Source organism: Parasteatoda tepidariorum, chromosome 6, assembly GCF_982258835.1.
Source record: "Parasteatoda tepidariorum strain Cologne lab strain chromosome 6, Ptep-v5.0, whole genome shotgun sequence".
Lineage (NCBI taxonomy): Eukaryota > Metazoa > Arthropoda > Arachnida > Araneae > Theridiidae > Parasteatoda > Parasteatoda tepidariorum.
The window spans coordinates 33,481,577-33,507,344 of record NC_141760.1 but is presented as its reverse complement, the minus strand read 5'-3'; the positions used below and the strand labels follow the sequence as shown (position 1 = coordinate 33,507,344).

The 25,768-nt window shown below is 30.5% G+C and overlaps 1 protein-coding gene across 1 annotated transcript in view; it reads right to left on the bottom strand.

Moving 5' to 3' along the window:
• LOC107445907 (EF-hand domain-containing family member C2) overlaps positions 1-25,111 on the bottom strand; it is a 33,888-nt gene extending 8,777 nt beyond the window's left edge. Inside the window, exons 1-10 of the mRNA XM_087165620.1 lie at positions 24,867-25,111; positions 22,254-22,397; positions 20,853-21,003; positions 19,088-19,302; positions 8,745-8,996; positions 6,842-6,982; positions 3,435-3,579; positions 2,321-2,483; positions 693-835; positions 389-582 (exon numbers count right to left, since the gene is read on the bottom strand). Of these exons, the coding sequence (XP_087021746.1) occupies positions 389-582; positions 693-835; positions 2,321-2,483; positions 3,435-3,579; positions 6,842-6,982; positions 8,745-8,996; positions 19,088-19,302; positions 20,853-21,003; positions 22,254-22,397; positions 24,867-24,902 (1,584 nt within the window). The 5' untranslated portion in view covers positions 24,903-25,111. The remainder of the gene's footprint in view (positions 1-388; positions 583-692; positions 836-2,320; positions 2,484-3,434; positions 3,580-6,841; positions 6,983-8,744; positions 8,997-19,087; positions 19,303-20,852; positions 21,004-22,253; positions 22,398-24,866) is intronic.
• Positions 25,112-25,768: the final 657 nt, after the last annotated feature.

Below are 25,768 nucleotides of genomic sequence, written 5' to 3'. Positions count from 1 at the left end.
TTGTGAATCAATGAAAAGAAACGAAAACAGATCAATATGTTCGGTTCGCTGCGTCCTGCTTAGGAAACAAGAAAATTATTTTCAGTAAGTTTCAAAAACTTTTTCTAAGTTCAGCAGCAGATTACACAGCTAACCAAAAATAACTATAAAACAAAGTTTTCAACGTATTCATCACCAGCAGCTGGAGTATGTGTGCATTAGTGTTTATTGTAATATTATTTCATAATTTTTGTCAGTTAGGAACGGCATCTTTTGACCAATATAAATTTTTTCTAAGTACGTGTGAAACTTATTGAGAATAAATATTCTCATTTCATTGAGCGGAAAGTAGCAAACGAATTATTATATAGCAAATTTTATTATAATAATGAAAGTTACTCATTATTACCACATCAGCATTCCTTTCCATGTAATCGTAAGTATACTCATCGGCTTCCAGTAATTCAAACGGTTTTCCTCGAACGTATATCACATTACCAACATACATGTCTAAAGGTCGATAAAAACATCGCCCTGAATTCTCGTGAATTGATTGCGGTTTCGTAACTTTCATTCTTCTAAATCGAGGAAGCTCCAAGCTGCCTGAATCACAAAATAAACTTTTTAATTAAAGTTATTTTTTGCTAAATGAAACAAACACAACGTGAAAAAAACAACACAAGTGTAAAGTATATAAGCTAGGTAGAACTTACTGTCATGATGATTATCCAGAATAATAATTGACAAAGTATTGTCTTCCAGGAAGAAACACACAACGAATCTGTGCAGTTTTTCAACGGGATCCTCTGTAATTGCCCGAGCGAAGAATTTAAACTGGTTTACATCGTAGCCGTACCTAAAATTTAAAGATATGTCCATTTCATTAGCCAAAGAGGTATCGAATATCAAAAATTGCTAACCTCAAAAACAATAAATAGAAAACCATCAGATGAGTCTACTGCTATGGATTCGACAAAATGCTTTAAAAAACAGTAGAAAATTACGAACTAAAATTTGCTGATTTTGGGTTAATTTTTCTGATTTTTTAAAAGGCTTAACTGAAAGAAAGTGGCTTAAGGATTTAAATTATTCAGAAGTAGTAGTGAGTAAAATTTCTATAAATCGAATTTTCTACATCATAAAACAGATGTTTTGAGAAGTATCTTTTGTGGGGCATCAACACTGCGTCACACTCTTTTTTTTTTTGGCTTTTTATTCTTTTTTTTTTTTGTAAAAAGAAGAAAAAGAAATAAAGGGAATCACCGAGACTCCTTTTTGAGCTCTAAACTTTTTTCGAATAAAACATACAAAACTGAAATGAGAGAACACGGCAAAGAACAAAAAGTAAAGATTTTTTTTCCTGTTACTTGATTACAGACATAACTGTATAAGACTTAATTGTTGATTTTCTTAGAACTGTATAAAATTCAACTTAAATTTAAAAAACATAAAGTTTTTATTTATAATTTTTAAGGACCTTATATTTTCAAATTTTACTAGTATGTTAGATTAAGCTGAATTTTTGCACTGATAATCTCTGCCCGACTGTATTGAGATCAAAGAAAAATTTGGATTTATGAAGATAGTGCTGTGGATTCACTTTGGGAATTCTGCTACCGAGTGCCGAAATTTAAAATGTAGAATTTACATAATTTTAGATCGAAATATGTCTAACTGTTTTCTGGTGACTACGAATTTCTTGTTTCTCTCTTAAAAATTTCACAAAAAAAAATCTTAAAATTGCAGATTTGTTTAAAATAAAATCATACAAATATCCGTTTTATTGGGATAATTATTCATTCAATGTCTCCGATGTCAAGAATATGGACATGTTCAATTCAAGTACGACAAGCTTAAGAACTGTGTAAAATGTTTAGAAAAGGATTTCTCTTCCGAACGCAACAAACATGTCAACACGCCTCCTAAATGTTGCCATTACAATAGCAGGCATACAGCAAATTTGTCTGAATATGCTGCTCATTCTTTCAGAAAAAGATTCGTTAATCTGCAGAAAAATATTCATCTATAACTTCTCAAACATAGAACTCTTGAAAATTCAAAATCTGGTTCAATCACTAATGACTGAGGGACTTTTGCCCACTATTTTTACCAGATGTGTTCTTCTAAGATGATCATTTTTCAACGTCATCATTCTTCAACTGATTACAAAAGTATTTATGTTGACAATTGTGACTAGGTCCTATAGAGCTAGAAGAGTTCTTCGTTAGCTGAAACGGAGTAACAACTTATTTCTAATGCTCCATTTGGATTATTATAATTTTTTTATTACTTTTTATATTTATTGGGATTGTCTCAGCTTAAATTATTTTTCATTAATTACCTGCTGTGTTTGAAATAATTAATTAGATCCCTGTTCTTCGGTCTTGGATGAAAAAGATTGTGAAGTCCTATTGTCTGTTCAGGCTCTCCTGCTCCTTCATGCTTGTAGATGAGTTGGTGATTGTAGCCTATTTTTTCTTCTGGTCTAGGAATCGGAATTAATTCTGAAACCAAAAAAATATTTATTTACATACATCCAACTCCTCTTACTTTACCAGGAGAATTTTCTTATAACCAACCGCTACCAATCACTATGTAATTTAAAAATGCATTCCTAATATGATAATCGTGAAATAAAATGTTCAAAATTAAAAATTTTAAGCTTATTTTATTTGTCATTTGGCAACCACTTTATTGCAAATGTTCTAGAACTTCTAAGAAGGGTAAGGGTACATCCTAACGACTCAAAATCATATGGCTATACAGTATCGGAAACACTTTCTTGAAGAGATAGATGGCATTGGTAGTTGCCGGAAAAATTCGTGATGAGCCTCGATTTCTCCAGAATATTTCGAATCCCATGACCAGTAGAGGGGAGGTCTGCATTGTAGTAGGTTGAAGAAACTTCGAATACTTTCTTTGGCCCATGTTTCATTTATTTTCGTACATTTATCACTAAAACAATATTCACCTACTGACTTTTTCCTTATGATGAGTTAAAGTGCAGGACTGCTTCTGGAAAGCATTTCCGACAATGCATTGCTACAAGACTTCTAGCCGTTAAAAATGCACCGTACCTCACGTAGAAGTTCTGAAGCGTTAAACTAAGATACTCTGTGTTAACTTTTAAACTATTGAAGTAATAAGTTCAAGATTGAGAAAAGAAGAGATGGTTCAAGATTTACGTCAGTTATTTTAATCACCATCATATTATATACTCCAGAATATTTATGTACCCTTACAAGAAAAAGAAGTTTAATTAACATAAATTTTATTTAGTAAAGAGATTCAGTTGAAGTCTTAAATGTCACAATTGAAAAATTTTTTAGAGTCCTGCATTGATAGTTGGTTACGCTATATGACAAAAAGAAATTACTTTTAATCACACACATATATGTATGTAATATTGTCATACAAAGGATGGAATAGAAGAATTGAACTTTAAAGTCACATACCTTTATTGTATGTATATCGGTAATAATTTTTCGTGAAATCATCGCAGTCATGCAGTAAGACAACTGCATTAAATATATTCAAGGGAACTCCAAGATCTAGATCTTTGTCTGTGTAGCAATCAATAATTTTTCGCCTTCCATCAAGCTAAGAAATTCAAAGAAAGTTTTTTAAAAGAGATGCTAAAAATATTGAATGTTTTAGCCAAACGAGGAAAAATATCTTAGATAAACTATTCAAAGTTTGATTTTTTCCCCAAAATTTAAACTACTAATTTGGAAAATAAATTGCTACTAAGTTTGTGCAGCACTATCCTGGTAAATCTCATAAATTTTTTTTAGGAAAATATTACAGTAAATCCTTATTGGTTTTCATTAAGCGGTTCAGCAAGCACATCATTTTCTTCTTTTCTTATGGGAGCCAATAAAATATCATTTTTATCATTTTATTTATTTTTGATATATAATTTTATGATTACCAATTTTCGCAGATATGTTGGAAACAGTTGCTTAACCATTGTGAGGCAGTCCTTGTAAAATGATGGTTTCTTTTTTTTTTTTTTTTTTTCTTTTTGGAAAAAAAAATTAGTAGATCAAAAGTTCCTTCTATCGCAATATATTAAGAGCGTTTTTCGAAGTTTTTTCATCAAAGCAAATAAATAAGTCCCCGTTTAAATGCCTGACACTTGAGAAAAATCTCTATGTTTAATCTTTATATATATTTACCATCTTGTCGTAAGGATTTATCGGTGTTTCATAACGGAGAAATAACTTAAATATTTAAAGTTATTAATTTTTTTAAAAAATCGCCAATATGGTGAAATTTTTTCACCTAAATAAAAATTATAAAAATCAATAAGTAGTTGAAACCAATGACCCTAGATAATCCAGCATTCGAATAACTTTTCAAATGTTAAAAATTTAGTTTACAAATGCATTTCATTTTCACAAAACTGTGGCTTTTTTTACATTGACGTTTCGGCCTTTTCTGAAACTACAGAGACAGCTGGTTAAAGATAGGCTAAACTTGACCTAACAGTCATGAATAACTGTTCCAAACTCACAGTAGTTAAGAAAATTGCATTATATTGCAAAAAAAAACTTTTTTTATGCAACGACAGACACTTTAATACAGCCTAAATACAATAAATATTTACATCAGAAGTCAACGTACAGTGATTTTTTAAAGTCAAAGTGGAAGGAGACAGAAAAAATTATCCACAAAAGAATATAAGCAAATATGCACGATGTATTATCTTTTTTTGGTACAAATGTTTTGCATGCATACACTACTTTTTGTGAATGTGAAATTATGGGTAAAACTTGGTTGATGCTGAAGCATTGCCATCGCTTACAATTCTCATCCATTTTTTTTTTTTTTACATATGCAGGTCTACCAACCTTTACTCTTTACGAAAAATTATTTCCTTTGTGGTAGACTTAATTGAAATGCAATTCTATATAAAAATTAACTTTTCACAATTGCTATGGCATATACTTATTTTCGTTTCTATAACTAACTCTTATGTATGATAGATTGATTTATTTGCATTTAGAGGTAGTCAAGATCATATTGAATAAACCGTATTGAATTAAGACAAAATGTATTATATTTATTACCCCTTTAAATATCTAAATAATAATTGTCCGTAGTTGTTGGCAGCTATGCACAAGTGATAGCAAATTTTACGTTTGATATTTTGTTCTTGAATTATTGCATTTGATTTAAAACGATGGACCATTCTAATGTTAAATCAATATAATGGTAAAAAAGGACTAATAAGCATTTGATAGGGTTTCAGATGCTAGCGTAATTTCAAAAATTGTAATTCCACTACCACTAGGAAAAACGTCTATCAGAAAAAGTAAATGTTTGAAGCTACGCATTGGTAAAAAGCAGTGCAATAATTTCCAACCTCTCTAGTTACGGAGATCACCATTTTTTTTATAGATATATAATATACACAGCTTAAAACAATTAAAGAATATCGTAAGTCTTGTATAGAATAACAGTATTAGCAATTTTTTTTGTGTGCATGAAAGGGAAAAGATAGTCACAAATGCAAAATTGTATTTTTTTCAAACTTCGTGGAAGAGGCAAATTTTGAGTTGGACATCGAAAACGACTCTTTAGCGACAGCTAATTTTATTTGGCTTTTTACTTAATGTAAGACAAAGCAGAAAAGTATGGTCGACATTCAGCAAGCGCGTTGTTTCGGTGAGTGCGATGTCTCAACGAAGTCATTTAACCAAATAAGAAGCTTGGAGAGTTGTTGACTGATTAGAGGGGAGCCAAACACAAGCCAAAGTAGCAGAAGCCATTGGAGTTTAACAAAGTGTGATTTCCAGGATCCAACACCTTCGCTTGGCTACTGGCACCACAGTTTCGACACAAGCTGTCCGATTCCGCCTTCAAGTTGTAGGTCTGTATGCTCGCCGACCAATGGTGTGTGTTACGTTAACAGCAAGGCACTGTCTCGCCCGCAGGGAGTGGACAACAAAGCATGTGAACTGGAGGAGAAATGAATGGCGCGATATTCTTTTCTTTAACAGGTCCCGTTTTACTGTTTATCCTAATAATAGACGTATTTTTATCTGGAAGGAACGCGGCACCAGAAACAATCCTGCATTCGTGCACGAAAGTGTAAAATTTGGCAGTGGGGAAGTCATGGTTTACGCTGGCATCTCGATTGATGGGAGAACCGATCTCCATATCATTCGAAATGGAGGTCTGACCAGTCAACGATATAGGGATGAGATCCTGAGACCTATTGTAGTTCCTTACGCTGCAGCAATTAGAGATGACGTCATGTTAAAGGACGACAATTGCAAGTCACATCGCGCGAACTTGGTGAGTGATTTCCTTTTAAAAGAAGGAATCATACGAATGGATTGGACAGCATGTTCTCCGGACATGAACCCAAGCGAGCATGTTTGGAGGAGTCTAGGTAGATGAATTGCTAAACGCCTAACACCCCCACAAACTCTCCAAGAACTAGAAAGAGCTCTTCGGAGGAGTGGGACAGAATACCCCAGCCCCTCATTAATAACCTTATTCACTGGATGTCAACTCGGTGTTCAACGCTGCTGGCCGTCCAGGGAAATCATATTCCCTAATAAAAATGATTTCTTTTAGGGAAACACCTTTCTTTATTCGTTTTTCACATATGCACAATTTTTGTTTTGTTTTGCATCCAAATGATGAATAAAACGCATTTTATTTCTGCCAAGCAAATGTCAATTTCATCTCATTCATATAGCCTACCACGTCTGTCGATAATGTATCAATCATTCAAATACTTCTCCAGGTGCAAAATCAACTCACAACCTCAATATCCTTTGATTGTTTTGAGTAGTATATATATACATAATGATTAATTGAGAAATAATGATTAAAAATTTTGTCTTACTGGATTAGAATCGGCTAAACCAGCTGCAGGGTTATGAATCTTGTAGTATTGTCCCCCAATTAATACAGTCTTTACGTCGTGGGCTAAATTCAACAATGTTGGATCTCCCATTTCACCAATGCAAAGAGATGGTTTCATTCCCTGTAAAAAACAAATGCAAAATTCTAATCACGAAAGAATAACATTCGCTTTAGTTACAAAAATCTGAGGAAAAAAAACATTGGTTCAATTTTGAATTTATTTTTACCTAAATAACGCATGAACCATGTTTCCGTTTAGTTGAACTATAGTATCGAGTTATCAAAATTAACTTAATAAGTACCTTTTTTCTTTAATTAGTACATAGTAGCATAAGTTTTTTTATTTCAATTAAAAAAATATAACCAATATTAACTAAGCATTTAGTATCATGAGGAATATGACCCGTTTTTACGGATCACTAAAGAGAATAAGTATCTTGCCCTCATTAACTTTGCTTTTTAGCATATTTTAAAATAATAATCAAGCATCATTGGTTTTTAGTATGATGATTTTTTACGATTTCTTTAAACGAATAAGTACCAATGGTCCATTGATTTTGCTTTTTTAGCTTATTTTTTTAATTTTAATTACCTGAATTAATAAAGCATCATTAATGTTACTAACCGCAAGTTGATTTTTTGCGTTTTTCCCTAACGAATTAGTGCCGTTTTACCATCAATTTTGTCTTTAAATACATTACTATTTTTTTTTATTTCGATAATCGTTGATTTTAAACTATATGCTTTTACAGAAACTCGTTTTTAAATAATTACAATAAACAAAATAAAAACGTTTTTTTAAATAACTTTAGGAATACTCATTTGGTGACGTAGTCCTCCCATGCCCACAGGACAAACAGACAGACATTCACTTATATCATATATATATATAATATACAGGGTTATTCGTAATTCCCTCCGGGGTTTCGAAACGTTATAGTAAAAAAAAGAAGACGAATATGAAAAAAAGAAACATATGAAATTATTCCGAAACTATTCAAGTTTTACTTACATACATTACAAGTGTTCCATGTGTGAACCCTTGGTCACACGGCATACATTAATGCGATAGTCCAGTTCCTGCCCGGAGGGAATTATGAATAACCCTGTATATCCTGTCTGTCTTATATACAACATTTTTAAACTTGTACATTTCAAAAGACAAATACACTGAAAATGCCATTAAAAAGAATGTAGTCTCGGCAGAGAAGCCGATTGCATAATTAAAATCAGTGATACAAAAGCATCAATGATCCGTTTAAAAAAATCTCATGCAAAATAAAAGGAAAGAAAAGAAAATTGTTTATGTAATATCAGAATATAATATCAGAATTTATCAACTTGTCTATTGTTTGTGCTAATTCACAGATGGTGCTGCCATTACATTACTTTTGGAACTTGACTCTTTCCAAAAAGGAGTTAGTTTTCGTTCTGACCGGCAACGAGCAAGGTTGTTCGGAATAAGATTGTTTATATCGTGTTTTCATATTTTGTAAAATAGTTTGTTAAGTTTTATTTTGGAGTTTCTTCAGTAAGTCCATAGTAATCGAACCGCAGTTACTACAAGCATGATTAAGCTACATGTCTTTACTTCGCTCTAAAACTGCTGTAAAAAATTTTCCGCTGTGTTTTTTTTTTTTTTTTTTTTTTGCAATGATTACACGTAAAACCGAAAAGAAAGTTTGTTATTGTTAAACTATGCGCATTACGTATAAAGAAAAGCCCATCAGGTTTCTTTTAGATACCTGCCCCTGATTCGGGCTGTAATATCGAGTTCCCCCTTCACTGTTCTGCGCTGTATAGCCGTTTCCGGCTCTTGCGCCAGTAAACTCTATATTCTACGTTTTAACCAGAAATAAAAGTAAATGAAATATTGAGTTTACTTTCGGTACAAGAGTTGGTCGCAGAATAACGCTGGTGGTCACTTTTTCTTCTTTCCGACCTCTTTCCTCAACCAACTTGATTTTACTGCTGGCAAGATCGTAGCAGAGCGTGATCTCTTTCCTCTCTTCAAAAAGACTTTTACCATCACCGTAGTAGCCATAGAATCTCAACTGCTTCGGATGATACTTTAAAAAATTGGCCCCCTTGTATTCCTTTACGAATGGCTTTCTGTAAGACTTGGGAGTATTCATCTGTATATACAAAATAATATTTTTTTGTCTTAACACATTGCAAGCGGATCTCGTAAAAATACGTTTTTGTAATTTATGCGATCCATGCAAAAGTTTAAAAAGTGGTAGCAAAACTACTTTGTCTCCGCTCTGTTTTTCAAAGAAATTGTCCGTTTATGATTACCACAGACATAAATGACTCAGAATATACGTAATCAGAACTATAATCGTTCGTCATAATTTTTTTTTTTAATTGAAGTTGTATCTATAGTGACAAGTTTGTTTCAACTTTCATGAGAACTTGCCTACCACTTTCTTAAAATTTTAATACGCAAATTTTTTAGAAAAGTTGTCCGCAGACAATGTGTTAAGAGCACAAATAACGAAACAAAACAATACAAAGAGCAGACTAAACAGGTCTGTTTATACTCGAGAAAAATATTAAACTGGTAGTAAAACTGTTTCATACCTTGCTTGTTTTTTGGGAGAAATAATGAACCTTAACTACCAAGATATATTTAAAGTTATAATGCTTGTACAAGACTGTTTCCCAAGATAGAAAATAATTGCATACCTGCCAACTTTTAATCCCTTCCATTGTGATTTTTCCCAGTGGTATTAAAACGGAATTAAAATTTCACTTTTAAGCAAAAAGATACGTTGTATTTGAAAAAGCTTAAGCTTACACGCATGATAGTAACACATAATAATATATATGCTTAATTTTTTTAAGAACAGTGGTGATCAAAATCATTTAAAAATTAAGTTAATAAAAGAAAAAATAGTATATATTTACTACCACTTTAAATATAAAAATAACATTTTACGCCAAATGCTTAAAAGTTGGCAGGTATGAATAACTTTGGGGAATAACAGACATTTGTTCTTTGTGGAAAAAAGCTAGAAAGAGAATGATACATGCTAAATGCATATTGTCATCCTGATAACAATGAAAAATTTTTATTTCTTATCTCACGGCTGTACTAAAATTTTGATAACTAGGAGGTCTCGCCCCCTGCTCGCTGGCGCTCACCAACCCCCGGAACTGCTTTCACAGTTCATTTCGGATTGCTTCGCAATCCAATGCTCGCTTTGCTCGCTCATTGAATACGTTCTTAACGTCTAGTTTTTGTATACTTTTTTGAAGTTCCGAAAACTTTTCACTGTAGAAAATTCTAAACCTGTACAGTCCGCAAAAAAAAAAACGAATCACCCTGAATAACTTTCGTTCTAATGATCGGATTTTCACGAACTAAGTGTCAATCTTAATGGTTCCTGGGGGTGACCTCAAATATGCTAATTAATTAGTGCTAACTATTAATTAAGTTACGAAATCAGACACAAAAACGTACTTTCTCTGAATAAACATGCATTTTTTTTTACATATTTGGATTTCTTATCTTCAAAATATAGGGGGTAGCCGCAATCTGGGAAATGTGGTCCCCATAGTTTGGTCAGGAGAGCGATTCAAAGTTCGTACCCCTTAATGTTAATTTCGCTTTTTGCGTTTTCAGTCATATTTTCAAAACTAATGAAGCAATTCAAAAAAAATTGCACCCACTCATAAAACTCATTTACCCAAAGATAATTTCATGCAAAAAATAATTTTTAATAATTATTTATTATTTTTTATTATTTAATTAAAGTGAGGATGAAAAAATATTGAATTATAAGGTATGAATTTTTTTATACCATATTAATCTACATATTTTTCAATTGAAAAATCTAAAGTTTCAACTGTTTTTATTTATTAGAAGCTGAAAAAAATTAAAATTAATTATTTTTAAAAAAATAATTTGGCGACAATAAAGAAATAACTAATTGGGGCGATTAATATTAAAATGTGATAAACTTGGGAGGAACTTGACTTCGCGCGCGTAGCGTAAAATTTCATTCATATTTTTTTCGCTAATAATCGTTTGCTAATCTTTTTATTTTTATTTCTTTCACACTATAAAATACGATGTTTCTTTTTTAGTCATTTAATAATTTATTTGCAATTTAGTAAAGAATTTTGAATAAAAAACACTTTATTCAACAAATGTCTAGTTTTAAAAAAGCGTGCTTCTGATAGAATACACCAGATTGTGCTTATTTAATGTGATTATTTTTTATTTTTTTAATTTTGTTTTTCAATAACTGATACAATTTCAATAATATACATACGTATGCATAGATTTGGAATAATATATTTATCAATTTCTTGAATATATATTTTATAAATATTAATAAAAATACGCAGTCAACATTTTTAAACATCTCTCACAACATCGCAAATTTCTCAACATCTTATAGGGTAAACTAAACAATGAAGGAACACTTAAGCTTAGCTTGCCTTTAAAAAAAATTCATAAAAATTTCAAAATTTGTAATTTTAGCTAAATGATGGTTTCGACATATTTGTTATTAAATGCAAATTATGTAAAAAAAAGTTAGATAACTTACATAATATTGTTTTAAGCTTTTGGTGGTTTAAATAATAAGTAGTAAGATGACCAAGTGAAGGAACAGTTCTTACCAGTGAATAAACACTAAATTTTCCAGAGAATGAACACTTAATTTTGATAATGTTTAATGCTCGTTAGGAATCCATAGGCCACACAAATGTCTAAAAACAAGATTTTTCTTGGAATTACGACATATAACCATAGTTAATGTGGAAAATTTTACTTTTTTTTCAGTCATGGAATGGAAAGTAAAATATGCTTGAATACATAATTTTAAAAAAATGTTTTTCATTTTTTTTCTCACAGTTTAATAGTCCGTTCTAAATTATGAATGTTTATCATTGTGTAATCTGATGATGTTTTTATTATTATTATAATTCGATCATTTTTTTGTTTAATCTTTTCCTCATATTTTTTAAGCTTTTTTTTAAATCTTTTTAAGTATTTTTTTTCTCTTCGTCATGAGTAATTTATTTCTTTTTCTTTTGATTTAACCTTCCTCTTTTTTCCAAATTTTTGGCCAATGTAAATGTATCTTCGAAATTTCTTTTGATTTTCCAGTTCCATTTCCAGAATTCCTCACTGGATAATAAATGAGAAAAAGGAGTTTCGAAGTTTGAGTAAAACCCATCTCTCATTGACTTATATGTAGTAGTTACTTATGAAACCAATATGGGATAGGGGCCGCTGCGCGGCCCAGGTGCCCAGTTCTTTTTAAATAAAGCGAAGCGAAGCGAAACCAATCGTTTTTGCAACTAACAATGCCTCAAGAGGACTTATCTCAAAATCGGTTTTCAAGATACTTTCATTATTATTGTTAGTTGTCTCAGCTTCAGAGCCAAAATTTGATTATAAAATTGTTCTTTTTGAAATAAATTCTTCAATATTGAGAAAAGCGCAGGCTATTGGATATTTGGGAGATTAAACTTTTCTGTCAATGTTCCTTTAAAAATTTGCAACATAACTTGTGAGATTTCCTTCTCAAGCTTCTGAAGAAATAGCGCATCGTTACTCTCGAAGCATGTGTTTTGTTGATAAGTTGTCTTGCTCATTAACTCTTGGTGTCTGTTTTGCATGCATTTGTTACAGTCAACGTTTTCTACATCGAATGAAAAAATATCGCATTTCATAAAATCATTTTAACTTCACCAGTTGATGCCTCAAATCTTATTTAAAAATGGATGTAAAATTTTCTAGACATATTGTTTTACAATTCTTTTGTTTTCAAGATCTAACGAGATTTCCAAGAATTACGTAGAAAACTAAACCAGAAAATTTGTTTTGAGGAACAAAACTTGCTCAGTTTCAAATTAATATGAGATTTATACCTATCCAGAAGAAGCAAAATTAGGAATTTGATTGCATTTTTAATTAGCCATGGGTAGAAACATTTGCAATATATTTGTAAAATGTTGCTGCGGTCATCGTTTCATTTCATGAATAGCTTTTTCCAATGAAATATGTAGCAGGGACTGATTCTGTAATATCTCTACGAATTCTTCTGTAAGGAAAAACTACCAATGGAGGTACTTTTTCTTTCCTAGGTACTTTAGAATATAAATCCTTATAATTTTTAAGGCCGCAGATTTTTCCCGTTTAAGGGCAGTATTCAACTCTTGTTTCATTCGCATTGTAAATGCAATCACTTTATAAAAGGATGCCAGGGCTACTTCCCTCCTAAAGATTCTCTGAAGTTCTTAAAACCAGTATTTCGAATATTATTCTCTAAGGGAAGTTTTGCCTTTTGAAATTATCTTCGCATTGCACTGAGTTATCGGTGGATGTCACCTTAAAAAAACTTCACCAATTTTTCACCTAGATAATTGTCTTTAAATGGATTTTTCCTACCAGTTCCCGTTAGGACATTAAAGACGGCAATAGGATAATAATTTAGCTAATTATTGGCACAAAATCCTGCAAAGATTCCATTCAAGCTTTTATTATTATATTTAGTTGTTATATTTAGTTAATAAACATAGTTTATTAAGGAGTCTAAGGTATGATGTAATAACTAATCACTACATTTATAAAGATAAATAATAAATTAATTATTATTATAATTCTTTAAATAAATTTAGCAATTAAATTTGCATATTTAAATGAAATAGTTATAGGAACTATTCATACAACATTTAACAGAATTTTAGGAGTCCTCTATGTCGCTGAACTACTAATTATCCAAGTAAAATCATATTTCACACATACTATTCATTCACTGGGAAATCTATTCTCAGTGAAGGAACATGCCTGTTCCTTCACTGGTTAGAAGTTGTTTTTTTTATTTTTAACATAATTTTGATTTATAATAGATATGACAAAAGGTACAAGAAAATTAAAATTTTTCTTTTATTTTCATTAACTTGAAAAAATCCCAGTAAAGGAACACTTGTTTATACATTGGTTTTTCATCGTTCTGTAATCCAGTTAATAAACACCCCCTAATCTCAGTACTTGCTTATGTTATGATGCTTAAAATAAATAAAACGTAACTTCAATGACCATATTTTGAATTCTTTTTTTCACAATGAAAAGAAAAAGCATTATTATATGCAATTAATTGTAGTTTAAACGGATAACAACAAACACTGACCTTATAATTTTGTCAAAGAAACAAGGCGTTGAACAGATACTAACAAATTCAAATCTTTTTCCAGAGAAGACTCAAAGACCAGATAACTAAATGTATTGTTAAAGGACTTCCTATTGTTAGGTAGTAAGCTACTCTTACCAATCAATCTAAATTAAAACGTTTAAAATCTTATTTCTAAGAAATATCTATGAAATGCTCCTTCATTTGTTGGTTTACCCTATATCATCCTAATCTTAAAAGAAATTTCCGGAAGTGTATCGCAGAACTATTTTACCAACTATTTAATAAAATTTTAACATTTTAAAATTCTTATTCTTTTCTATTTTACGTTTATTATTTCTTCATTAATATACTAATAAGTTTTTTAGAACTTTAATTTACATTTTCTTTAATTTAGGTTTCCTTTTCAAATTATAGTCAAGTTTTTTTAAAGAGTTATTGTCTGCTAGCTAAGAATAAAACCTTGTTAAGAAATTAAAAACATTCAGCTGTTTAAAATTATTTAATGCAAAACAGCTGATTATTTACTTAGCATACTATTTTTTGAAAAAAGGATATAAATTATTGATTGTCTTCTTTTTTTGTTTCTTGTGACTTCAACTTAGATTATCTAAAATAGTGTTGATGTTTTATAAGTCACTACAAAGTGGATAAAGATACCGAACATAAAAAGCTGTGGAATACGTAACCAATTTTTTTAGTGTCTTAAAATATCTCAGTATCTTAAATGTCGTCCTACTATCTTAGTTGTGAAATTAAATTTTTAATTATCTGACCACGTGTGATTCACTAATTATTTCATTATATCTTTTACTCTTTATGATACCAAGTAGATTTTTTTTCTGATAATATACTAAACTATTTTGTTTAATTTTTTACTTTAGCATGATTTCCAAGATATTATTGTAGTATAATTTGTTATCAGGAAAATGCCTTATTTTGTTAATCAGGAAATACTAAAAATTGAAATTTGTAAGGATTCCGAAGCTGTGCACACAATACACAATTTCCGACCTTATTTAAATTAAAAAAAAATTTAAAAAAAAAACGTGGCAAGTAGGCTAACATACTTTTTACAGAAACTGTGAAAACTAATTTTTCCTATACATATTTCGTCAAAAGAGGATAAGAATGATATTGCTCCAAGGGACCTACTCAATAATTTCGCTATTTCCAGAATGAAATCTGTTTGATCGAAACATATTATTCCTTGAAAATTACACGAGGGAAAAATTAACTTTTATTATTTATCTAAGCTTATTCCATTTATTTAATGATAGCGGTATTAAGGTTAAGGATATGCGTCGGAAGCTCCGTTTATTATTATACTATAAATGCATTAAATCATGTAGCTTGAATAATTTATTTTAAGTAAATTATTTAATAATTTTAAGCAAATAAGGGTGTAAAAATAAACTCGATCGAAATACTCCGAAAGTATACCCTGAAATATATGTAGAATAAACTTTGGAATCGATATATAAAAAATACCTTTTCAAACAACTTCGAGTAGGTTGGAAACGCTAACTTGTTTAAAAAAGTTGTCCTTGTTACTATTTAATTTCGATTCCTGGTACTAGGGGACATTCCATTTTCACATTCGACTTTTGAAATTTCAATTGTAAACGGAATGTTTTTATGACCTTAAACTAAAATGTTAAGGCTTGCAGCAAAAAAAAAAATTTTTTTTACTGCATTAATTTTTTTACAAAGTAGTGAATTATTATTTTTTCAATCTAAGAACCTGTGCCTATAACATATGTAAAACTTATTTTAATATCGAGTGAAATAATTTAATATGTTGTGTAACTAAATGGATAATCCCAAGAAACTGAATCGAAAATATAAAAACTTCATTGATTTAAAAAAATAATAGATGATAATAAAAATAGACATGTTTTGAGCGTCAATAATAAAAGTCACAAGTTATCCAAGCCTGACAAGTCTTGAGAATGGGCGATTATATTTGAAAACTCGAAACATGTCGACTTTTACTTCCCTCTTCATATGTTTTGAAGCCAGTTGAGTTTTTATCGTCAATTATACTGTTTTACATTTGGGTCTTGATCATTATTTTGATAAGGATTTTACACTAGTTAAAGTAAACATATGCATTTTAATATTTTATCAGGATTCATATGGTCTTTAAAAATGTAAGAACATCAATATTGTAAAAGTTATAAACTTAAAAATTAACATTTTGATACCAGATATTTTGAGTTAATGAAATTAAATATTTTATCTCTTAAGTTTTTGTGCCCCCATTTCAGTATCTTAAGGATCTTACGAGCTCTGTTTGAAAAGAGATCATCAGATATATATAAGAAAGCAAAAATAACCATAGTAGCAGTATTTGGTGGTAAATGTAGCTTATCGTAATTGAAGAATATGCTGTGCGACATTTTATGGTGAATTTGCGAACGTATAAGTTTCAGAATGTATCGAAACATGAGGATGCTATTTGCTAATCATCTTTATCCAAAGGAAACGATGTAACCTAAATATCTAGTAGAATGAAGCGATTTTTTAAGCAATGAATCCTACAATTTGCAACATATTATTTCAATATCTTATTCTTAAACATAACATATTTCAATCTTTTTAAAATGCCACTAAACATTCAGCAATTCTTTGAGTTATAGAAAAAAGAAATATCGTAAATTATAGAAAGCCTTGTGAATGTGCATTAGAATTATTATACAATCTACATTTTATTTTTCAAGCACTTTTTTTTTCTTCAAATTTTCTTGCCTAGAAGACTCGATTAAAACTGTAAAAATGATTATCCCTAAAATTTTGTATATAGCTATAATAAGTTATGCTCATTTTATTTTAGTATAAAATCCTCGAATAAATATAGTAAAAACAGTGTAATCTAAACAATATCAGATAAAAAGTTCAAGTATTTAAATTCTAAAAACTATCATAAATAATTTATAAATCGATTCAAATTTACTTTTCAAAGGAGATTAAAATAATATTTTTTTTGCTTTTTGGACAGAAATCCCCTAAAAAAATTGTTTATGGCCTGGAAACTTCGAGATATTTTCTATTAACAATAAATTAAGCCCCTCCGAGCAATCACTGAACATTATTTCAATTTTTTTACTATCAGAGTTTGGTTGCGTAGCAACCTAGTAAAATTAAGCACCCCTCTTTTGAATTAGTCAATGGGTTATCTTAAAATATTTATTTGCGCAGGCGACTTTTTTTGGCGGTTTTCTGGACTGTCGCCAAATATATAAACATTTATTGCGGCCCAATTTACCACCCAATTTTTTTAAAATTTTGTCTACCCCCACTAATTCAAGGGTCTAGATTCCAAATATGTAAAAAAAATTATATGTTTATTCAGAGAAAGTACGTTTTTGTGTCTGATTTCGTAACTTAATTAATAGTTAGCACTAATTAATTAACATATTTGAGGTCACCCCCTGGAACCATTAAGATTGACACTTAGTTCGTGAAAATCCGATCATTAGAACGAAAGTTATTCAGGGTGATTCGTTTTTTTTTTTTTTGCGGACTGTACATTTCAATATTAATTTGAAATTGCAAACAGTTCACATATTTTTCTTAATCACACTATTCTAAATTTCAGTTGTTGAGAAAAGTAACTGTTGTAAGTTTTGTTTTAAAGTCTTTCCCACCAGAGGGCTAAAGCCATGTGTTGTAAAACAATATGAAATAGTAGTCTGCCACTGAACGCCGGATGTAAAGCATCGGCTTTGATGAAGATAATTTTGTATTTTTAATTCTCTGAAGGGCGCCACCTTAATAATATGGAATTTGTAAAATAAATGTATATATTTTTGATTGTTGATGAAGCCCATCATTTTGTGTTTTCATCATTGCTCAGAAGCAGAACAACTTTAAGTTTTTTATTTTATCACAAAAAAATAAAATGTATAAAAAAACAAAGAAAAGAGTAAGAAAATGAGTATAGTCATAGAAAAAGTTAAAATTATAATATAGTATTTGTCAGTTAAAATAAAACTTTTTGTTTAAGTCATTGCTAACAATTCAAATTTCTCCGAGGCAATTCTAAAGTTTAAATTAAGATAGTATTGTTAAGTTGAAACACAATATTTTTAGTTTTGATGTCAACAATACAATTCAATTTTTCCCAAAAACGATTGTTTCCATTGTTAAGTTCAATCTCAACAATTTAAATTTTTCTTAGGCAACTCTTAACCTCTAAATATTACATTTTTACTATGTACACATTTCTAAATGTCAGTATTCAACCACAAAACAACTTAAAGTCCTCAAATTTAGCATGAAGTTGTAAAATGTAATGAAAGAGGTTCATAGCAATAATGAAAGTAGAAGTAAAGTTCTGTAAAATTAAAACAATATTTTTAATCAATGAGCCAAGTTCTTCAAGAAGCAGTTGTAGAAGTAGGTTGTTTATTTAAAACTTTTTATAGAATTTCTTTAAGGACACAATTGTTAATTTGGGCATTTGACGATACAACACTTACAGAATTGAAGGATTTGTTACGTCAAGCGCTCAGGTATCATAATTTTGATCTAGTTGCGCTTCTATGTCATTTTGATTTATGTTGCTAAGTTAACTTTCAAAAAATTCTATGGCTGGCAACAGCATTTTTATTTTTTAAGTTGTTCATTTTTATTTCTTTTAGAATTCGTTCTTTTTTTAGCGAAATGTTTTTAAAAACAGAATTCTTTGCCAACTGTTTTCTCTATGAATGAAGAAAATAAAGTAAATTTTTAACTGTTGTGAAAAGAATCTTATTTAGTTGTACAAAGTACTTCAGCCAAAATTTGGGAGCCACGTAAGAGAATTATATATATTAGATCAGAAACACATCATTAAAAGGCAGAAGCTTTGATATTTTCAAAACAAAGCAAACGTTGCCACCGGCGGAAAAGAAATACAGCCAAAATTTGGGAGCCACGTAAGAGAATTATATATAATAGAATAGATAAAGTACTTTGCAACGTTTGTTCTAGAATTTAAATTTCCCTAGTCTCTTACTTAGTTGAAATCACCTAATTATGATGGTAAAAGTTTACTTAGAGTTCTAGTCTATATTTAAATAACGTCATACCTCTTCCCTGTCCATCGTAATGGCGTCATAGACATCTGGTTGTGGTGATCGCACCCTGAATCCCATTTCGGTCAAGAAATTTCTTGTGAACGGGTCACAGTTTATCAAGATGTATTCCCGTCCATTCACAATTAATGTGTTTCCAATGTTCAGATCATCGATGGTGTAGTACCCTCCGTCCGGATTCTTAAATTTTCCTTTTCCAACAATGCAACCTTAAATGATTCATATTTTATACCTCCTTATATTTATTTAGGTCTATCAGAAAGTTCTGCCCGCGAAAGTGCGCACTCCCTTTTCTTCCTTTCTTACAGTAATGCAGAAGGTTCTTTTATTAAAAAAAAAAAGTAGTATAAGATATTTACCCTTTAACTCAATGGTAATATTCTAGCTTCATGTGATACAGCATATATGCATGGTTGCCAACTTGTATGGTTGTTGAGAAAGATTTTAGAGAGTAGTAGTCTTATAATGCTTATCGTATTAAGATTTTTCTAAAAATTAAGCTATTTTACTAACTAATATTTCCTAATATAATATAAAAAACTTAAACTGTATAAAGCATATGGGCACCAAATGCCGCTTGCGACCCCTTTCCCATTCATCTTTAGCTTGATATTTGTGGTGTTTCGATGAGGTTGTGGAATGCGAATGAAGTAAAGAAGTATTCATGTGGATCATTGAGGTACTAACTGTGTAATTATATGTAGAAGGGTGATAAGACTATATTGCAATATAATATAGTCTTCGTTCGTTGTAGCGCAACTGGGCGCCTGAGGCCATTATGGCCCTTTTCCCATTCATCCTGAAATTAGACTAAGAAACATACATGACAAAAATAAAGTTTGGGGAGAAAAATGGAGTTCGTAATAGGAAAAAAAATGGCACTTTGCCATTATTAATAATGTAGTCTTCGACTTGATATGTATTGTAGCAGAGTGCCTGCCCGCAAAGCGGGCATCTCCCTCCTTCTTCTGATGAAATGGTATAATGGCTGAGACTCTTTCTGTGTGCTGTTATCAAATGGAAATTTCGTATAGGTACTTAGGTACTTGTAATGTACCGATCTGGAAACCGTACTCTTGGCTATGGTACAATTTGATGAAAAACCCCCACCTTTGAAAAAAGTGTGGCCCTTTGCAAGCCACACTTTCCCGCTTTCGTGATGATTTGAAGTTGCAAGGAAAAAACCGTAAAGATAAGTTTATTAGGTGAATAAAGATATTTTGATGAAAAATAAAAATTGTACGTATACTCGATAATAATGAGTAAAATTATGCAATTTAAAATTATGCAATTTTTCGCATCTTTGCACAGTTTGTAAATTCCTATACGCAACTCAATAATTGGAATTGAATTTATGTTGATTTGATTAATATAATTCTACAGTGATAATTATTAGAAAAAATGTCCGTTTAATTTTAACATTAATGAAATATCATTATTTTTATAATAAAACCTCACGGATCATTTTGTTTATTAAAAGTCTGACTTTAAAATATAAATCAGTGGGGCGACAATTAAATAAAACTAATATATAACAAAACTATGAATATAATTAAAAGTTTCGAAAAGAAAGCTTAAGAAGAAAGTGATACATAAAGTAAGTCAAAGCATTTTTATTCCGACCTCAAATATATTGCTTACGGGATATTTTTATTAAGCTATTTTTACATTTTATCCTACCTGTTGTCACCTTGTTGACAATTGTGAAACTCAATAAAAAATAATAAAAATACGCACTTATGGTGAAAAGAAACGTTACCCTGAAACAGTCCGCTGTTCTTGTTACATGGTTCGTATATTTTCATTTCATCATCTTCTAAAAAGTAAGAAATGTTACATTTACGAAATCTTGTCGTTGACTTCTCTTCGTCGCCTAACTTTTCTCGATAGAATGCCGTGAAAGTCAAACTCTGAAAAAAATTGGCAAAAATTTAAACACAGTATTTAATTTCAGATGAATATATTTAAAAGGAAACAATAACATATTATAACCGTCGCTGAACAGTCAACCCAGTTTAGGGTTTACGACTACCAATCTTCAACTCCGTAGCCTTCTAATTTTGAACCCAATCCAGAAGACGAGGGAACTCCTGGATCAAGTATTGGGAGAAATTCGCCTTCATGGCTGACTTTTTGATGGAACTAATCCGCATTTGTGTTACATGAAAAGGAAGACGAAGAAAACCTCCCACGGTTACCCTGATGGCGAGGGGACTCTAACCCATTATCCGTCTACCACTGAGGATATTATCCGTCAGCACTGTGGTCGATGCGAGCCAGGTGTGGAATTCGTATCGACCAGCCATCACTGGGATTTTAACCCGGTTCACATCGTTGGAAGGCAATCGCTCTATCCCCTGAGCCACCACGGCTCAAAATAATAGTATAAATACTACGCATGATTTTAAATGCATAGCATTGCAGATATGTATCCATATATTTAAAACTTCATATGTCTTTAAATAACAATCTCCGCTTATTGTTTTTTTTTTTTTTTTTAAATTTCCATAACAATTTTATTGTTTCCGAACGCTTACGCCAATTTACTGTGCTGCATTTAGTTTTACAGAAAAATTTGTTAAAGTAGGATTTTATAGATTTCATAAGTAAGTGAATTATCACTTCTTGGGATTACAATAGCTTTATTTACTATATAAATGAATTCTGAGCTAGTGCATCTTTTCCTTTAAACATATTAATCCAAACTTTTCCATTTTATTCATTCTAAAATTCGAATTTGTAACTTAAAAACTGTCTTGTGGATAAATATAAACGAATTATAGATATAGAATAATTGATTAATAAAACATTTTTTTTTCTAATTTTGCTTTTAAAATGTACTAGAAGTTATGGCGAAATTGTGGTTTCTTTCCTTTTCCGTTTATATATGTCGTATTTTTATACCTAATTGTTATTACTTAAATACAATTATAAATTAAAGAAATGCGTCTAGATGTTAAAATAGATCAATTTTTGCTCATTAAAACCTTTAACATTTCTAATAGTCTCAAAATATATTTGTCAATACTTTTTAATTTTAACTTGTTTCCTCAGTAAATAATCGAATACTTATTGCAACATTACTTTAGTTTGAAATATGTAATTAAAAAATTCTAATTCTTTTTTATAAATAACGATTAAATAAATTCTTAATCCTTACTGGTAGGTTGTTGTAGTTAAAAGTGTCATTTCCCACTAGATAAGAGGCTCGACTTATTTTAGGTCCCTTTTCTTCTAGATTCTCTTCAATTTTCAATCCATTCCGAAAAACAAAACGTTGAGGTTTGTGGAAACTAACTTCGACCTATAATGAAAACAAAATCTTATGCTAGAAAAAATCGAAGAGTGCTAAATAGAAAGGTAAAATCACTAGCATGAAATTAACAAAGAATAAAAATGGACTGCAGTTCTTTCCACAAAAATAGAATATTAAGTCCTTAACTTGTGCGCTCGAGTTAATTCGAGCGCGATTAACAGGCTAAACTGTGCACACTCGAGATAATTCGAACGGCGTTGTGTTTTATACTGCTATAGTTTTTCACGCTTGAATATACTCGAGAATTGAAAATAACAATGTGAAAGCTAAGAAAAAAAATCGTTTTATTGATATTTATCATTTACATAGGATTGTAAGATACAACACTTATTTATTCAAGAATAAAATATACAGAGATGCCAACTTGCTCCGGACAGCAAATGTATATTTTAAAGAGGAGTTTATCAATTGTGATTCTTGGTTTAATAATTCAATTTAGTGGATTTTTATCCATCACTATTATATAATTCACCTTTTTAGAGTACTTATGTTACGCTATACCTTCTTTCTTTTTCCTTTTATTAACAAAACTGGGCACCTGGGCCGCGCAGCGGCCCCTATCCCATACATCATGAAAATATTTACAGACAGTGAATAAAAATATTTTGTGTTAAGCAACATTATGGTAGCTTTGTCAAAAAAAAAAAAAAAAAACCAAGCAATTTGCTTGATAAATAAAACATTTTGCATTGCAATAGACTTAGATATGAGAATTTATATACAGGCATGATTTGAAAATATATTATGCTATACCTTTTAAAAAGCAAGCAAAATTAGTCAAATATTTGCAAAATTTACTTTGTAGTTATTTACCGTTCTTTTTTAATTATTTTGGCGTGTCCGGAGCAGTTGGCTTCTCTGAATATGGGACAATTGATTTTTCTCAAACAAAAGCTCTCAGAAACATAAGCGCAGTGTATCAAAATCGTCCATCATAAGAAAAGACAATGTTCGAAAGTGTGTATTTTTACATTAAAAAAAATTTTCTGGCTGGTTTTTTTCAAAATATCTGTGCGTTACCGTGCAAAATATCCTAGACAAAATGCGGTCAATCTGCGTTATGCGTGCTAATTTAACCGAGTCAAGGGCATTCACTTGCAGGCCCGCACGAAGATTTTGAATTATTTTGGAAAAATAAGCAATAAAATAAGTTTATTCGCTAATACGAGGAAGGACCTAAAGTCAAACAGATGGATAAGACATTTTACATCCGAACAAGAGCTTTAGAGAGCGAATTAAACGCTTACTATGGTGATGAGCCAGTCATGTAATTCGACATTCATTAAGCTAACAACAAGATAGTTTAAATAGACTAATTAAACAAAATTGTTTAAGTAGACTAATGAAATTGAAAAAGCGCGAGACATGAATTGAAATCACAAGAGCAGCAGATTGAAAAATTTTGAAATGACCATCGATTGAAAGAGGAGCAGTTAATATCTTTGAACACATTGTTTAAAACGATTAAATGTATGTGAATCAGGGGTCGGAAAGTTTTTTGCAACTTTGTAACTATTCTCCGATACACTAGCTGGAGTTGTCTTTCTAGGACGCACTAGCTAGAGTTGTCTTTCTGAGTCGCACTAGCTGGAGTTGTCTTTCTAGGACACACTAGCGTGAGTTGTCTTTCTGGAGACTTTTTCCTCAATGCCTAAATGAAGGACGCATGCCTAAATGCATGACGAGGAAATCGTTTTTTTTTTTCCTTTATTCGAAAAGGGGATAAATGTTAAAATTAGGTTAACATCTTTTCATACTTACCCTTTTCAGAGACCGTGAAAAAATTGCTCAGACTTTTATCGATCAGTTGTATTATGGATTCATAATTTGGATTTAGATCTCTTTAAATGATAATAATAATAATTTTTAGTGCGATGTCAGATTCATACTGTATTTACCTTTTTCTACATCTTAAGTGAAAGGAAAGTTTAGTACCTTATTTTAAGTAATCAAATAAAATTTCTGCGAAGTGTTTTTTTCCTATTTGAGATTTCGAGTTTTTATAGAAAATATATTGTGATTACGTAACATTTTTATTTCAATTACAAATCTTCACGACTTAATGTTACTTTAGGAAATTTTAAAAATTTAAGAAGTAAAGTGTTTAACATTTGCTCGTATAAAATCATTAAAAGATCAGCTTAACGAAAGTAATAGCAATAATATTTTATAGAATAGCATAAAATTGTAAATAATACTCTTAATTGTGTAACTTTAGAGATTTTTTTAAGTTCCGTATTTAAAATTTCCGGGAACCAGTGGCAAAAAAATTATCACAAACAAATTTCAACAATATTACATCAATTTGTTCATTTTTGTATGTACGTCCGCAGATGCATTCTGTGTTAGAAAGCATTAAAATACATGATGTCTGAAAAATTAAAATCTAGTCCAATTCGTCATTAACTTATCCACCGTATTAAAATATTAACATTTGAAAGAGATGAAATTGCTTACTTGTTTGACCAAAAACCCCGGTACAGCAGTAAACATATTTTTATTTCGAGAAATTCTGCATACAGATTCTAACGAGATGTATGATTGTAAAGAAATAATTATTTAGTTATTTTAACAAGAAATTACTATAAGAGAATATTAGTGATAGATTTGTTTATTTGTCCAACGATCATGCATGTGTAATATTACAAATTCCCCGATGTATTAAAATTGATTAAGTTCTTGGATTTAAAAAGAATAGTGCTCTTAGAAATATGAAGTTTAAAGTATATTTAGGAAATCTGAAAGACGAACTAACTTATGCGGACTTCTTTTTTAGTATTTCCAAGTTGCGAACAAAAATTATAATTGTTTCATAGAATCATTGCCACACAAATAACTGGGTACTTGCACTTCAAGAAGAAGAAGAAGATTACGGATGCCCATACATGTGACCTAGCTGCTTGTTTATAAGCAAAATGACGCGTTAAAGTTGAGATAAGTTTCTACACATAAGATAGCATGTTGATTAACGTGAAGTTAATTAAATACAATACCGCCGTTTCGCACATCGAATTTATTGAACTATAATTCTTTCTCGTCTACATCTTTTACTTCACTTAGATTCATTATTTGTTTATGTATTTTTTGTGACAGTAATATATTTTCGTTTTGTGTACCTGTCAACTTTGATGCATTATTAGTTTGCTACGTGCCTGATTTTGTGTTAAGTAAAAAATGTATTGTGAAAGAATGGAAATCTTTGTGAAAGAATCTTTGGGTAAGAATATAGAATGACACTTAAGAGAATACTTAAGGAATCGGCTTACTCGAAATGGAAAGGAAAGAACAGTTGCTAACGTAAACAAATACCAGGTTTCAGCAACCAATCAGGATCGAGATACTCGCATTACGTCACTTGC